Consider the following 16,072-nt stretch of genomic DNA (forward strand, 5'->3'; position numbering starts at 1 on the left):
AACGAGGAAACGTCTTTACATCATTAAAAACCTTCTTCCAGAGCTTGATTTGCTTTCAGCACCAGGACGTTCTTCCTTCCCGTTAAAGAGACCCAGACAGGCACCACCGGCCCTCTCCGCTCCCCAGGCCTGCAGCCCGAGCTGCGCCTGCGGGGCCGGGCAATGGCAGCGCCACGGGAGGCGGGCTCCCTGCGGGGACAGCGGCTGTGGGGCTCCTCCCGCGCAGCGAGCGAGGCGGCAGGGGAGGGCAGCGGAGCCTCCTGCGCCCGGAGCCGCGGCAGCCGGAGCGCAGGGGCGGCGGGGCCGGGCCGGGGGCGGAGCGGGGCCGGGCCGGGCCGGGGGAGCCGCGGTCGCCATGGGAACGCGTCGGGCCGCGCTTCCTGCCGGTGCGGCGCCACTACTGTCCGGCTGGAAACAGCCGGGGCGGCGCGGGCCGAGCTGAAGGGCTTAAAGCGCGGCGGGGGAGAGCAGCGTGTTTCCCGCCGGACGAGTTAGGCGTGCGCTGCCATGGACGGTGCCGGGCAGGTGGGAGCGCGGGGCGGCCGCGGGCACCGGGGGGGACCGGGAAGGACCGGGAAGGACCGGGGGGGATTGCGGAGCTGCGAGAGAGAGAGGGCGGCGGGGGAACTCCGGCAGCGGGGCCGCGGCCTGGCCCGGGCTCCCCGGTGCCGCCCGCCGCGGCTGTGCGGGGGCCGCGCTGCGGGAGCAGTCCCGGAGAGCGCGGCCCGGGGCGGGCGGGACGGGAGCGTGGCCCTTTTCCCTGCCCCGTGGGTCCCGCGCTGTGCTCGCAGCTCAGCCGCGTTTGAAACACGTACTTTCCTTCCCTTGCGAAAGCAAGATTTATTCTGAAGTACGACGGCAGTCAGCAGGAAGCAGTTTTGGAAAAAAAAAACCAATCCAACCATTTTTAGGTTGGTTTTTGGGGTTTTTTTCTGTGTTGTGTTTTTTGTTTGTTTGGTTGGTTTTTTTGTTTTTGTTTGTTTGTTTTTTTGTTTGTTTGGGGGTTTTGGTTTTTTGGTTTTTTTCTTGGGTTTTTTTTTTTTGTTTCACACTTAATTTAGCGTTATAAAGCTTGTGTATTTACAAAGTTCTTGCCTACTGGCAGTGTTATTTCTTCTCTGGAAATTCATGGTAAATCAGCGGCTGCCAGCTAGGGATTGCAGCACACCTAAGAATCCATGAAGGTCAAGCTCTGCCAGTCGATTACTAACACTTAGTCTCCTGGTTTGTTGTTTTTTTATTTTTTTTCTGGGTCATTAAGTTGATGAAAGATGGCCAAAATTGAAAGCCAAGCTACTAGTTAGGTTTTGATTACTGACCTGTGCTAGCTTTGTATGTTTTGGTTCATTTTTGTTTATTTGTTTTTACATGCTCTCCTGCTTTAAGAAAGTTGATTTCTTACTGAGCAGGATGAAGGTGTTTCCATGCTGTGAAAAAGCAATTTTGTAAAAACAAACACATACCTTTTCTTGTGTCTTCTTGCACGGATCTAATTCCCAATTTGAAAAATGTCACCCTTTTCTGTACTTCATGTTTTCATGTGTTGAGTACGGTATTGCTTCAAAGTCCAAAGTTTGTTTTTAAAAGTGTCTGTATGAAAGGTGTACCTGTAACCTGGGGCATTTCTAAACAGTTCATTCTACATACAAAATGATTTTTAAAGAAGCATGGATGTCTTCTGAACAGGATACGCTGAGGCACTTGGACAGGAAGCAGAAGGTTTCACATTTGACAGGCTGTAGGATGGAATGGCCACATGAATTTAACTTTTTTTTGCACAACAGTTGTCATATAATGGTGTAGAGGTGCTTGAGGGCAGCAGTCAATTCTGTGATGCTGCAGTTTGCCACATCCTTGTTTTTGCTTTTTCTGTTTCTATTCCAGGTTGTGGTTTCCTTGATTTGATGTTCTAATGCAGTGCTGAGGAAGGGATTGCAAAGCCATCAGGCCATGGCCTTGGGAGGGGTGAAGCAGAAGGACTGGTACAAGGTCCTGGGGGCCCAGCCCTCGGACAGCCCAGCAGAGCTGAAAAGGAAATACCAAAAACTTGCTTTGCTGGTAAGGCTGCATTTGATATTAAGGATACACTGATGGATTCCTGCTTCTTTTCTGCCAAGGTCGGGGTTAAATGTATGAGATGTGTATTTCTTGTTGGGACTCAGGTGTTTATTGGTTCTTATCTATGTTACAGTCTCACAAACCCTGAGTTCTACAGCCCTTCACTCCAACAAACTAAAAATGGAGCCCTATCTCCCTCTCTGCAAGGCCTTTTAAGGATAAACTGTCCAATTAAGAAACCACGCCTAAATTATTTTCATTTTTAACCCAATAACCAACCACCTGTGCCTGCAACTTTTTTATCCAATTACACAAAACCACCCAAACCCATTAAGAAGAAGGTGAAGAAGGACTAGCCTCTGCCCAAAAACTTCCATCTTGTTTTTTATATATTGCTATATTCTAAAATCTTAAACTCTGAGTTTTCCACCCTGTGATGTTACACACTTCTATTCAAACTCCACACCCACAATCCCAGTTCTGTCATTCCATTTTGGAAGCTTCTCCACGGCCTCAGGTCAAATGCAGAGTTCTCCTGGGGGTCAGTGCCTGTCAGCACAGAAAATCTGAAATTCTCAGCATCCAGCATTCCAACAATACACCAAAGTCATTCTTATAAACCAATAAGGTAATAGTTGCAGGGTTTGTTTTTACAGTTTTTGTATCTGTATGATTGACCAGATGCAACCTTCTAGTACACAAAGACCAGAGGCAAAGAAAAAGAGTAGTTTTTTTCTTAGTATTCAGTAGTAATGAAATAAAAAATGATTAGGAGAAAAATGTATTAATTTTATTGGAAGGTTTCTGGTCTATTCTTGTGGAGTTGTAGTCTTGGTTATGCATCAAGACTTCATGTTCTGTGAATTCCCCTAATTTTTTCTGCTCTGCTGCTATATGTGCATAATAATCTCAGAGCTTTACCAGATTATTCTGTGTGATTCTTGGTTATTCTGTTTTGCTCCTTCCCTTGAATTAAGGCATTTTGCTCAAAAAGTGCTTTGGCTGGTTTTCTGAGGAAAGTGGAGTGTCTTTTTTGATGCTGTTGACTCTTTTCAGCTGAATTTGATAGACAGATAAAATTCCTGAGATAACAAAATTCCTGTTTCTTGAAAGCTGGTGAAGAAGAGGAAAGGTGAGCAGAATTCAGTTTTGAAGGAAAAACTCCCTTTTCTGGAGGAAGCTGCTAGCCAACTGTCAGTATTGACAGGGTGTTGGAGCATGTGCATGGCTGATCTAAGGTGATTTGAGGTATCAAAATGAATGTGAAAAGAAGTTGGGATTTTTAAGGGAGGTGTAGAGAATGCCAGTGACCAGGAGACTGAGTTTTCTTAGAGTTTAAGTAAATTCATGGGTTTGGGGGGCAGGTTGTTAATTTTTATTTCTAACCACTATAAAAACAGTTTTTAAAGTTTCATCATTGCAGCAGTATGTTCCAATTTTACAAATCTTGGTATTCTTCAGCTGAATTTGCTAGGCAGCCCCTGCTGTACATGTGCTCCTTCTCAGTGCTTCCTGTGAATTTATTTCTTTGCCTGAAACCGATTGGTGTACTTAGTTTTAAGTTCTACATGTGGCAAGATGTTTGTGTGCAGATTCTGGACGTAAGTCCTTTGGTTCTCACCATTAAACATGGATCGTTCTAACTTAGGAGAGGGCTTTGGAAACCAAGTTTCTAGGCTCCATTTTAAATAGAAATTGTTGTTTACTTGGATCTCCTAATGTTTTTTTTTCTATTCAATTGCTAGTAAAATGTGAGTAAAAATATTAATAAAGGTCTGTTTGTTCTTAATGGAGGTGATCAGGGGACCATGGTGAAAAATACCTTTTCTGTCCAGATGGGGCTAATTTAAACTGCATATGGTAATGGAATTAATATATTTATTTGCCTATGAATTGATGTATAATAGTGGAATTAAAATTATAGGTGTTGTTCAGAGCTGTTACAGAAATGAAACTTACATAGTCCCTTTCTTGTATGATGTTTTTTAAAATTGTGTTATGGAGCTGTACTTCAGTGCAATTTCATGTCATTATTTTGGGATGTATGAAATGAGAATTATCAAGGTTTACATCTGTGTGTCTATGTCTCTAACTGTAGTTTCAGAAGATTAAAATACTGTTTAAATACACAAGCATTTCTTTAGCACCTGTTTATTTCCAACCTTAGTTGTTACTGCTCTCTGTTTGAAAAGACAGTGAGAAATTGTAGAGAAAATGAAGATAGGATTTTTTTTTTGTTTTTCTCTTAGTGTCTGTGATGGGTCCCTCTGGCTAAAGAGAGATGTTTAGTGATGTTTACTTGTAGGTGTTTTCCCAAGGTAGATCTGCTGCTTTTCTGTAGTTGTTACCATATGTCCTGTCTCTGCTCATCTTTTCCTTTTAGTTGAACTGTTACAGACTATGCTTGATGCTCTCCTTCCTAGCACAGTCACTCTGGGGTACTTAAAGCATGGTGCTGATGAGACCACCAAGGTTTCTATGCACCTTCCACCCCCATGGGCTGTAGGAGAGACCGGAGGGCACAGCACATGTCTTAGTTACAGTGGGAAGGTGCCTCAGTTGGAGAGGTTCCACAGTTGGAAGAATTGTAAGACTTTGCTGAAAGTCTGCCATTATTATTAACATTTCTGTTAACACAGAAATGTTCTCTGTGATTCAGGGATTTCTGAGCTGTGGACTTCCAAATACTGGATTTATTAGGGGATTTGTGCTGAATGTTGGTTTTATCCTGGTGCTGTTCCCCAGTCCTCCACTGCTCCCTGTTAGTGAGAAGTACAGCCCTGGCTGGGCCTGTGTTACCTTGTGTGTCCTTTCAGATGAAGTCACTCTCCTGCTCAAAAAACTATGGGAACTTCTCAGCTCCAGGTGCCTCTGCTGCAGGTGGTACAAGTGGCAATGCCATTGCCAAGGGCTGCTTGCAGCTACATGCAGCTTTTTAGAAGCTGGAATAGCAGATTCCAATAAAAGTTTCCATGTCAAATTTTAATGGTGGGTGCAGAATGGTTTCCAATTTTTATATAGCTGCAGAAGTTAATCTCCTGAAGAATTATGCTGTGTTTATTTCCTTGAAGTCCAAAGGTTAGCAAAGCAACTTGCATGATGGATACCAACTGCAGTTAATATGTCATGGGTTCTGTAATCCTGAATATTCTCTTCACACGTGTTCCTTAGCATCAAGCAGAAGAGATGGAGGAATTTATTTTTAAACATAGTTCTGTTGTTAAAATGGCCAGTCTCTGAGTCCCAGCCTTTTTTGAGTGATCCCCAATGCTTCATGTTGAGCATTTGCTTTTTGCCATCTGCTATTTTCTGTATTTGTCAACACATATATGCTTAGCATCTTGAAGGAATAGGCAGATGTAAAATTTCCAAAGCTAAAAAGAGTTGGAGATCTTGCCATATGCCATCCAAAAGATAACTATAATTGCAGCTAAATCTCAGGATTGATCGTAATAATACAAAGTAGTACACAATTAAGAGTGATTGAATTGTAGCTTTGTAAGAATGACTTTATCAGGGCATATTTGCCTAAAACTGGTGAATTTTTACAACCAACCCCCTTTTTATTAATGTTAACAAACTGAGGATGGAAAACCCAGAACAAAACTGTATAGAGACACCCTACTAGAGAGCATATGTTTTTCTTTACTGCACTTAATATTTTCATTTGGACAGCTCACAAAATGTATGCAAGTGAATTATTTACTATAGATAATACCAGTTCAGTCCTTAACAACAGTATTAATTTAATACAAAAAATTAGTTTTAGCTAAAGCTAGGGATTCTTTTTTCCTGCTACACCTTCTAATTATTTAAGCATCTTATAAATTTTTCTTGAGACTTATTTTTATTTTTGTATACTTAGGTGACTCTGATACATGGATAATCTTGATTCTCTATTACTGTAGGCATCAGTAGCAGCTAAAAGTTACAGATTTTGGGGCACAAGATGCAATGGGCCATTATAAGTTCTATAAAAAGCTTATTTTTAAAAGAAAATAAAACCTCTATGTATGCAGGCTCATACTCTGGCACAAAGCTCTAGCCAGTAATTCTGAAAAGAGAAAAAAATGCAAGTGAGTGTTTTGAAGCCAGCATAGTTCAATGCAGAGATTGCTTGGCTGGCTCTTACAAAGTCATGCTGAAGTGCTTCCTGGAGCACAGGAGACTTGTAGTTTCCATACTCTGAAAGGAATCTAGCAAATTCTGAGAATTAATATCTTGTTGAAGTGGTAGAAGTGGGTCTTTAATCTTCTGTCTTTGGAACATGCTGGTGGGTTTGAGATATTTGGGATCCACACAGCCTTTCATCCACAATTACACACACGGTAGTTTCAACAAGGTGATTTTTAAATGCATAAATGGGTGTTGTGCTCCGTGCTTGATTTTTTTTAAGGAATCCATTGAGCTTTTAGGAAGGGCAATGCTTATGTTCCATTTCTAAATGTATATAACATCAACAGAAGATAAAATTAGAGCAGCAGAAATAGGACATTGAAGGGACACACACACAGAGTCCTATTTTTGGCACAGTTTTTGCATTTGCTTTTGGTCTAGCACTTTGTTGTCAAAGAATAAATTGTCAGATTGTTTTTGAATTTTCATGTAGCTGCTTTATATCTGAAAACTGCTTTTCACCAGGAATCAAGTCACCAAACACATAAGCTTTGTCTAGCTGAAAATCAGGTGTCTGTTCCTGTTGATGCTGATGATATTATAGGATACCTTTCAACTGGAAAAAAATTATTGTGCAAGAAAATTATATGCTGCTGTTACAATGTGTGCCCTAATCTTAAAGAAAATCCATGTAATTTGAGCAGGCAGAAGCAAGAACCTCTTATTTTTAATATGGTGAGGAAATAAAATGTATGTGCCACTTACAAGTATGTGCCACTTAACACAGAGTGTTAGAAAGATTATCTTTTTTATCAAAAGGGGTGGTGTGTGTGTATATAAATACAAAGTGTTAAGTTGCTCACTTGATCTAGTTCAAAGAGTAGAAGATTTGCAAAAAGAGCATCAGGCACAGGTGAGAATGACTCAGCAACAGAAAATGAGGAAATTAATAGAAATTTAATTTAATGAGGTAAAGTTACTTCAAGAAGAGATTAGTCTATGGAGTAGGTTAAAAGGAAAGACATATGGCTTTCTGGAGAGCAAAAGCTCTGATTTGTGTACTCATCTAAATTCTGCAATCACGTGAAATGCAGAGGGTGTCATATGTAAAGTTAAAGAGCTGCTTGTTCTTTTTTTGTGATTGTTCTTTTCATGTTTGTTGCAAGGTAAATTCAGTATTGCTCCTGAAAGGACCTGCCTACTGAGGAATTTAATGCTGAGTTTAAGCAGAGAATTTGAAACTTAAAAACACTTTTGAGTTTTGTATTGGAAGTCTCAGGATAATGCTTTTCATGACATTCAGGCAGTGTAAGTATTCCTTGTTCAATATCCTTGGGCAAGTTTTTATTTTTTTGTTTAAATAACAGCACACTTGTATAAAGTGTTCAACAGATCATTGTGCTTAGCTAATTCTAACTTCACCTAACTGGTAGAAAATGGATTTGTAATTTGACAATATAAACAGAACAGGTTCAGTGGAGTTAATCTAGCTACAGAGAGAAAGGTAAGCCATCAAGTTTAATACAAAGGGCTGTTGTTTCTGTGCTCAGGGTAGATTTACTCTGAGCTGTTCTCTACTTCTGATTTACTAATTAACACTTGAATAAAAAGAAGGGGGCATATTTTCAACTTGAGAAGTTGATTCCCAGTCTAGGTAGTACCAAGTGAAGCTCAGTGTTAGAGAAGTCACTAATTCAACCAGCTTCATTAGCCAGCTCATGATTCTGCTGCTGTTTAAACTCTGAATTGTGGGATTTATTCACCTGACTCTGGTGTTGGTTTTTGTTTGATTTACACTGTAATGTGTAATGATTTTTTTAAAGATGGAGGTGAATTTTAACAAGTGGATGGGGTGTGAATATCCCTACAGAAGTTTTGTCTTTAACTTACATAGAATGTGAGAACCAAATAAACCAACAAGTAAATAGTGCATTGTTTATTCAGGTAGTTCAGCCAGTTGTGAAAGTAATGTTAGTTTCAAAAATTATTTCTAAATTTAATCTGTTTACTTACAGGGTTATTGTCCACAGTTTATTTGATAAAATGAGCAGCTTCTGCTACCTCATCCTCTGTAGATTTATGGTTCATACACAACAGAATGTGCACCAGGCAATTGAAATGGGAGATTTGGCCAGTATGTGCTTGGCCTTTGATACCATTTATGCTCTACAGAGAAATCTGATGCATCTCTTGAGCACTTTGTGCCCTGGTTATATAAGTTATTCATTGTAACATATATTAAATAAAGGAGCTATGCTGTGTTTGGTAGACTTTTTGTGAAAGGTGTTCAATACTCACAAATATTCACTATGTCTTGAATCAGTATAAAACTAAAATTCTGATCAAAAAGAAAATCTTTAGTGGTTTATTAAATACCATAAAGATGTTTCTTTAATATTTGCAAAGTGTTCTGTCAGCATTTTGAAGACAGATTTAAGTAGTTTTCTATTGTGCAGTGTGTTTTGTATCTAATTTCTAACGAGAGATGTTTGAAATAAAAGTCACATAGCAAAATATACAAATTAAAGCACAAAGAAGGAGGCTACAAAAAGCAGCATAATGCTTTCACATCACAAATATTCTAGTTATTCTGATGTTTGAGGAGCCACAGTTCAAGAGTACCTTGAACTGTTCAACATTTCCAAATCAGACCATGCATTCAGGTGTCTACTTCAGAAATTTTAAGCACTAGGTCAATTATTTAAAGAAGCTCTAAGTGTAGAACAGTGGTCTGAAGGGTGATAAAAGTTTGGGGTAGAGTCAATCATGTTGCAATGGCTGTGTTTATATAAGGATCTCTTATGGCTATTAAACAAAATTGACCATGTTTGTGTTGATCTCAACATATTTTCACATATTGTCATGTGATATAGTAACCTGTAAAATTCAGTGTTTTGGGGACTTGTTGGGTTTTTATTATTTAAATAGCCCAAGTCTGATTTTGTCTTCTGTTTGAAATACATAATAAAATTATGTTGTTAAAGCAACACATTCTCATGTTCCTTCTTTCCTCCATCGTTTGACACTTTAGAGTCAGAAAATCCCCATCTGAACGATGTAATGGTCCCACCCTCCATCTTTGCCCTTCCTCACTGCATCAGAAATGCTTCCTCATTTCCCACTGAGCTCAAATGCTCAGCGGAGATGAGCATTGGAGCTGATTTAATGCAGAAGTGAGCTCATGTACCTGAAGGCTTGCCTTGTAGGATACTTTGTGGGTAGCCTATTACTATAGAAAAAAAGTCCCAACTTTTTGTGCTCTGCCAGTCATTTGGATAAACTCTGTCATTAAATTTTCAGTACCTTAGAAGTGATGTTTCAAGGCTGAAAAGTCAGTAGTCAGGTACTAACTGACTGTTGTCAAACTTGACCCTTCATTGTTATTCCTACTGAGTTATCAATAATGAAAAATTTCAGTCTGTTTTGCTTGAATTTATGACCTAAGAATGTCCATAGTCAGGGAAGGTAAAGATGAATGAGTTTGCTGAGCAGCATCCTAGCTAAACTTAGCTTAGCTTAATTTTTCTTTCCTTGCCAGAACATTAGATTGTAACTAGTGAGGTGTTTGAGGAGAGGCTGAGCAGGAGCTGCCCTTTTTAGAGGTCCTTCCCTTCTGTCAGAGCAATCCAGGGTTGGCAGTGCCAAGGATGGGCTTGGGAGGATTCTCCCAATGAAACTCTGCCTCTTGGAATGTGGGAAATGGACTTGTAGAGAAATCTCAAAGCCTGACAGAAGGCTCACACAGTGTGCATCCGTCTGCAAACTTTGAGGCAAGAAATGCTGACTTGGAAGTGCCATGGAATAGGACAGACATTGCTGAGAGAGAAATGGAGCTAGAAACAAGTTTCAAAGAGTGGCATTGTAAATAACAGAACCATGAAAGAGGCACTGTAGTAGGACCCATGAGGGGTAATTTTAGATGATTGGCTTTAAGGCACTTAACACATGGTGTGACAAAAGCTGATAGGCCAAGAAACACTTAGCATGCATTGTAATTAGGAAATAGTTAACTTCTGATTGTGATGGTGTGAATTATAACATCTGTATTGTCTCACCCTTCTCATGAGATTAAAAATAGAATAAAAGTTTTTAAAATACCTCTCAGTTGCCCCATCTCTGGGTCAGAAAAGGGTTAAATCCCACACTGGAAATGTTGCTGTTGAAACTCAAGGGATGAAAACCTTGGATTATTCCTTACTGCTGACCTTTCCATCTCCTTCTCTTGACTATTCCTTTCTAAAATGGGGCAGTTGTGTAAAGTCTAAGACTGCCTAGATAAATAGCATTGTCCCAAAGCTCAGGAGTGAATTCTGCTGAGTGACAGGATATTCTGTGGATGTGTGATTTCCTGGAGCCCCCCTCAAAGTGTGTCCCTGCAGCGTTGTGGGGACACACTGCCAAAGTTGTTTCTTTGCTGCAAATGGAGAAATTGGCCAACTGAAATATCAAATCAGAAGTTAAATCAGCACTAAACTAGTGATCAGTCCAGATAGGAACACGTCCTTCAAGCCAGTCAATAAATCCAATACAAACTAATTTCTAAGTGTGTGTGGTTCCATAGATTAAGTTTGGACTTGTTTTGTGACTGTGGTTATGAATTCTCAAAATAATACTGACTTTTATTTATTATTGTTGTTGTGTTTTGGGTTATTTTTTGGTTTTTGTTTTTTTTTTGTGGTTTTTTTTTTTTAATACTGGTTTTTACAACTGAATCAATTCTGTTAATAGGTAGCTTTTTATGCTCATTTTAAAAGTTATAATTCAACAAGAGCCAAACCTGTTATTTTGAGATCTCAAATGGCTTCAAACACTGCAGGGATTCTATGTTGTTCTCAGAGATGGGGAAAGCTGAAAGAAATATTTTAAAGAGAACAAAAAATTAAAACCTTGTTATGCAAGTGTTGGAGTTAAGAGTTACTAATAACTAATTTTTTAAAAGTCCTGTACTCTACAAGGCCTGCTTTCCATCTGCAACTGAAGTGCCTTGAGGACTTGGATTATTTTGCATTATGCTTAAATCTGACCCCTTAAAGCTGTGAGGCTGTTTTCAGGTGCTCATGACCAGGGCCACAATAATCTGTGCCTAAACAACAGAATATAGTTCAATGTGACATTATTAGTGTAAATTGTGAGCATAGGAGCCAGAAATTTAGAAAAAATCTAAAATACCCTTTCTATTTTTACCTTTATACTACTATAAATTTAAATGGTTTTTCTCCCCTTCATTCCTCTGTTAGTTTTTGATGGATTTTCTGTTGTTTTTTTCTTTTTCCTGCTGTGTAGTGTAGTTTTCAAAGGGACTTTTGAAGTACCTCTTGAGGCTTTTGGGTCACTCTTCATAGGAAAACAAGGAGCCATGGAAAGAGAAGAAAATAAAAGAGAGTCTGTTTCTAAAAATGTCCCTTTTGGTAACCATAGCTTCTGGTTTTTCTCCTCATTATCATTAGCCAAAGAATTGTTTTCTTCTGTTTACACCAACAGCAGTTTATGTTATTTTCCAACAATAGAAACGGAAACTTTTACACTTGATTTTTTACTCTGAGGGGTTTTAGAGTAGAAAAGGATTCACGGGGTGTTGCCTTGGGCAGAGAGGAGAGCCACTGTAACCAGTTAAGACCAGTAAAAAGTGTGGAAGCTCGAAGTAGCAGGGTGATGCTACAGTACCATGATAAAAGCAATTGCATTTTAAGTATGTTTAAGCAAGATACCTTTAAAAAAAAGAAACCCAATGTGGAAATTAGTGAGTTTGTGACAGTGTGATTGTGATTGAGTCTATGGGGTTTTTTAATTGCACTTTGAGGACTGCAGTAATTTTCAAGAATTTGCTGCACTGGGTTGATAGTCCCATCCTGTGTTTTCACTGGACAGCTGTCAGTGAACATTTTATGTTTTGCTGTATACATTTAACCCTAACTTCTTTTTCTTTCTTTTTTTTTTTTTTTTTTTTTAATTCTGTCTGGTCTTAAAAGAAAGCAATTTGGGTTGTCTGTGAGTGTTTCTCAGAATTATCCACTGGGTAATGAGTAACTAAAATGTTAGGGGAAATCTTTCTCATACCGAGTGCTGTCTTGGGGATGTTTTGCTGCAAATATTTGAGTCCCAGCAAGTACTTTGTTATAGTTACAGCTACAGCAACAATAGTGTTACCTGAAATATTTCTGTTCTGGTGGATTTTATTTGTCTCAGACAATGGTGTAGGTGTGCTGTGCTGGATGTTGTGTGTAAGAGTGGCAATTTCTGGCCAGAAGGTTATGGAAAAGATGAATAATTTGTGTAAAACATGCAAGCACGGAAATATTGTGTGGGGAGGTTGATGCTTGCACAATAGTTTTTATCATGGCAGATTATAAGAAAGACAAGACTGGACACAATATTCACCAGCTAACTGATCAATGAGCAATGTTAGAGAAAAAGTCATAGAATGGATAAGTTCTCTGAGATGAGAAGGAAAATGAAATGGTCATCTTTTATTTTTCCACAAATGAGGAACATTTCCCATGAGAAAAAATCATCTTGGAGATGGGCAGTGCAGGCTGTAATTAGTGTCAAGGCTGATAACAAGATCAGGTAGGGCAAGGCTAAAGTTGTTAAAAAGCTTAAAGGTTGTTTGTGTTTGGGGGAAGAAAGGAAGAAGAGATGGATTGAAGTAATGAATCAAGTAGATAAATTCCTTGCTCTTTTGTCCAGCTGCCTTTGGACAGACATCCTTTAGGGAAGTTTAATTCTCTGTATGAAAAGATTGAAAGTCACAGGGAGCTCCTCACTTTCTGTTTCTCCTCTTTGCAAGTGGAAGAAGCAGGCTCCTTGCATGTTCTCTGCTAACTTCTGCCAATTGAGTGAGCATGTTGAAAAGACTGATTGTGGACTAGGAAGGCAAGTTTAGGGCCTGGCATCATCCTTTTCATGGAAGTAAACAAGTTCCACATTTTGGACAGGGCGCTTTGCAACGTCAGTGAAATACAAAAAGCACCTTCAAAGTCATCTTGTTTTGCACTGTTTTAAGATAAGAACCTTCCTCTCTTTTTTTTTTTTTTTTGTTTGTTTTGTGGTTTGTTTTTTCCTTTTTTAATTTGTTTTCCCCATTTTTTCCTTGCTTTGTGTACCAGAAAGGCTGCGACCCCAGCAGTTCAGTTTAGGAAGGCCATAGGGGATGGAAGGAATATTTAAGAGCATCAGGAAACTTTGTGGCTCGCCCTGGCCGCGTTGCTGGTGGAGTGCAGAGGGACAAAGCCGAGCTTTGCTGTGTCCTGGTTAGCATTAGGTGGCAGTAGCGTGTTGTATTTGGCAGCTGCTTTGTCCTTGGGGTTTTATCTTCGGTATCTTCAGCGCACTTTCATAAATGGAGCAAACATGTATTTGATTTCTTGCGGTTTTTATTAAATGCTGATTTATGGTTGCTTTGGCTGTGGGGCAGCTGTTTGGAGTGCTGTGTGCATAGGTGGGAGTAGTGTGCTGTAGTGTGTCCATGACTTATTTTCTGGTCTGTGGTACCTAACAGCGATAGCATTAACCACACACATTCTGATGATAAATATGCTGTTAATGGCCAAGTGAGTTTAGTTCTGCAGCCTCTACTTTTTCAGAAGCCATTACCCTATCTAAACATAATATAGCCTGTTAGATGAAATAGGTTTGGCGCTTTTTTTTTTTTTTTAGTCCATATTCTTAGATTAAGAGAAAGTTGGTAGGAACATAATTAACCTCTCAGCTCGGTGGTGTTACTGTCACTCCAGGTCTTGGACGAGTGCAGTTACCTTGTGACCCTTTTGGGAGGGTGTTTCTTCCCTTCATCCTTGCTTCTCCCAGGTAAAGGATCTCAAGGATTCCAGAACTGTGTTGCATCTTATTAATTGGGCAGGATGATCAGTTAATGGGAGAAGAGCAAGAAAGTGTTGACAGAACATGCTCCCTAATTAGTACCTGATGGACCACTGTGATGTTGCCTCAGGGTGGCAACTATGCAAGACCTTTATATGCAAAAATGGCCTGTGGAAAAGGCAGGGAAGGAAGTCTTCATTGCTGAAATATTTCCCTTTCCACTGCAACCTTGGGGGAAGCTCCATCCTTCACAGAAGGAGCACGTACCAAATTCTGAACCCTGTGTTTTGTCCACGTCTTGCTCTGAAGTCATGTAGCCTTCTGCTTGCTCAGGTATTCTTTACTGGAAGAGCTGATCTACAAATAGGTGTTTTGGGGTTCTTTTAATAAAACTGTGTAGTATGTGATAACATGGCAAACAAAAGGATTCTAAGTGAAGAGCAGCCAGCACCACAGTGCTCAAGGGTCCCAACCCAACTGGTTTTGGATTACACAGCAGAGCTCAGGAGTTTTCCAGATGAAAATTGTGAATTAAAAAGCACTTTCAGTCCAGGAAGATAGGATGCCAGAATTATTTAGTTACTGGTAATTAGTGGGTTTTCCCCATTCATTTATAAATACATTGGTAATTAATTCACATTCTTAATTCAGAAGTTCCTCCTGCAATGACAGAAGTTTAATGGCTAAATTAAAGATTTTTTTCAAAACTAGCTCATTTTCTCCTGCAGTTTAAACTTCTTTTACTGAGATAAACATCTTCCTGCTTCAGAATACTTTTATTGAGTAAATAACCTCGCTTTTTTTTGTGTGTAAAATAGTGTATTTTTTTACCCTGCCCTAATTTTATAAATTCAGCTGGTGAAGTTGGAAAATTGCTTCTTTCTGTGACCTTTCATTGAGTGCCACAGGGTGGGGGCCAAGTGCACATTTGTCATTTTTTTTTCCCTGGTGGCTAAAACGTGCTTCTCTGAAATTTTATTAGCCAAAAGTTCAAGTTCCAGTTTAATAAATGAACTGATCATTTGGCCTGTGTTCTGACTTAAAACCCATCCCAGAATGGATTGTGGAAGAAGAGCAGTTGGGCCCTAAAGCACAGCAGCCAGCCTGTGCTCTGTGTACCCTGCCCACCACCAGAGCAAATGCCCATTTGGAGGCTTGGGTGCTCAGCTATGGCTGACATAGGCATGGCAAAGATATAATTGTTCTATATTATATGTATCGTGTATTTATATATATTATATTATATTATATTATATTATATTATATTATATTATATTATATTATATTATATTATATTATATTATATTATATTATATTATATTATATTATATTATATTATATTATATTATATTATATTATATTATATTATATTATATTATATTATATTATATTATATTATATTATATTATAATATATTATATTATATTATATTACATTATATTTCCATATATAAGATCTTTATTATATATATAATATGTATAATATATATAGTATATATATAATATACTATATATATATAATATATATAGCATATATTTTATATATAATATATAATAGCAGATCTGGGGTTAATTGTGGTACAGGCTGATGGGGATTTGTGTCTGAAAGTGTTGAGGGGGTCAATGGAGGTAAAATTAGCCAAAGTGTTGACTGTGAATGTGATTACAGAGCTCTCAGAGTGTTGTAATTGCATTATATGGTTCCTTCTCTGTGCTGTGTCCAGCAGGGAGACTGCTCAGCTTTACATGTTGGTGCTTTATCAGCTGTTCTGGAACCTTCAAGGCATGCTGCATAATTTGATTGAAAATATTGCTGCCAGCCCTGTAGAGCCAGTTCAGGACTGGAAATGTGCAGTTTTGGCAGGGTGATGAGGCGAACCCACTCTCCTACACTGTGTTAAACAGAGCTCATACTGTTTCAGATGCAGAGTTTAATATCTTGGATAGCTCTAAACATAGAGTTATTGAGCCCTGAGACCAATAGAAGCAGAATTACTTGTTCATGAGGGCTGGGGGCTGGATCAGCCACATTTTAAACTGTCTGAGGACAGAGATTTCAGGATGGGTACCCTGCATTAAGA

The 16,072-nt window shown here is 39.2% G+C and overlaps 1 protein-coding gene across 1 annotated transcript in view; it reads left to right on the forward strand.

The window, feature by feature from the left end:
- The first annotated feature begins 317 nt into the window (after positions 1-317).
- DNAJC24 (DnaJ heat shock protein family (Hsp40) member C24) overlaps positions 318-16,072 on the forward strand; it is a 34,101-nt gene continuing 18,346 nt past the window's right edge. Inside the window, exons 1-2 of the mRNA XM_030273353.4 lie at positions 318-525; positions 1,885-2,058. Of these exons, the coding sequence (XP_030129213.1) occupies positions 1,951-2,058 (108 nt within the window). The 5' untranslated portion in view covers positions 318-525; positions 1,885-1,950. The remainder of the gene's footprint in view (positions 526-1,884; positions 2,059-16,072) is intronic.

This window comes from Taeniopygia guttata, chromosome 5 (genome assembly GCF_048771995.1).
Source record: "Taeniopygia guttata chromosome 5, bTaeGut7.mat, whole genome shotgun sequence".
Lineage (NCBI taxonomy): Eukaryota > Metazoa > Chordata > Aves > Passeriformes > Estrildidae > Taeniopygia > Taeniopygia guttata.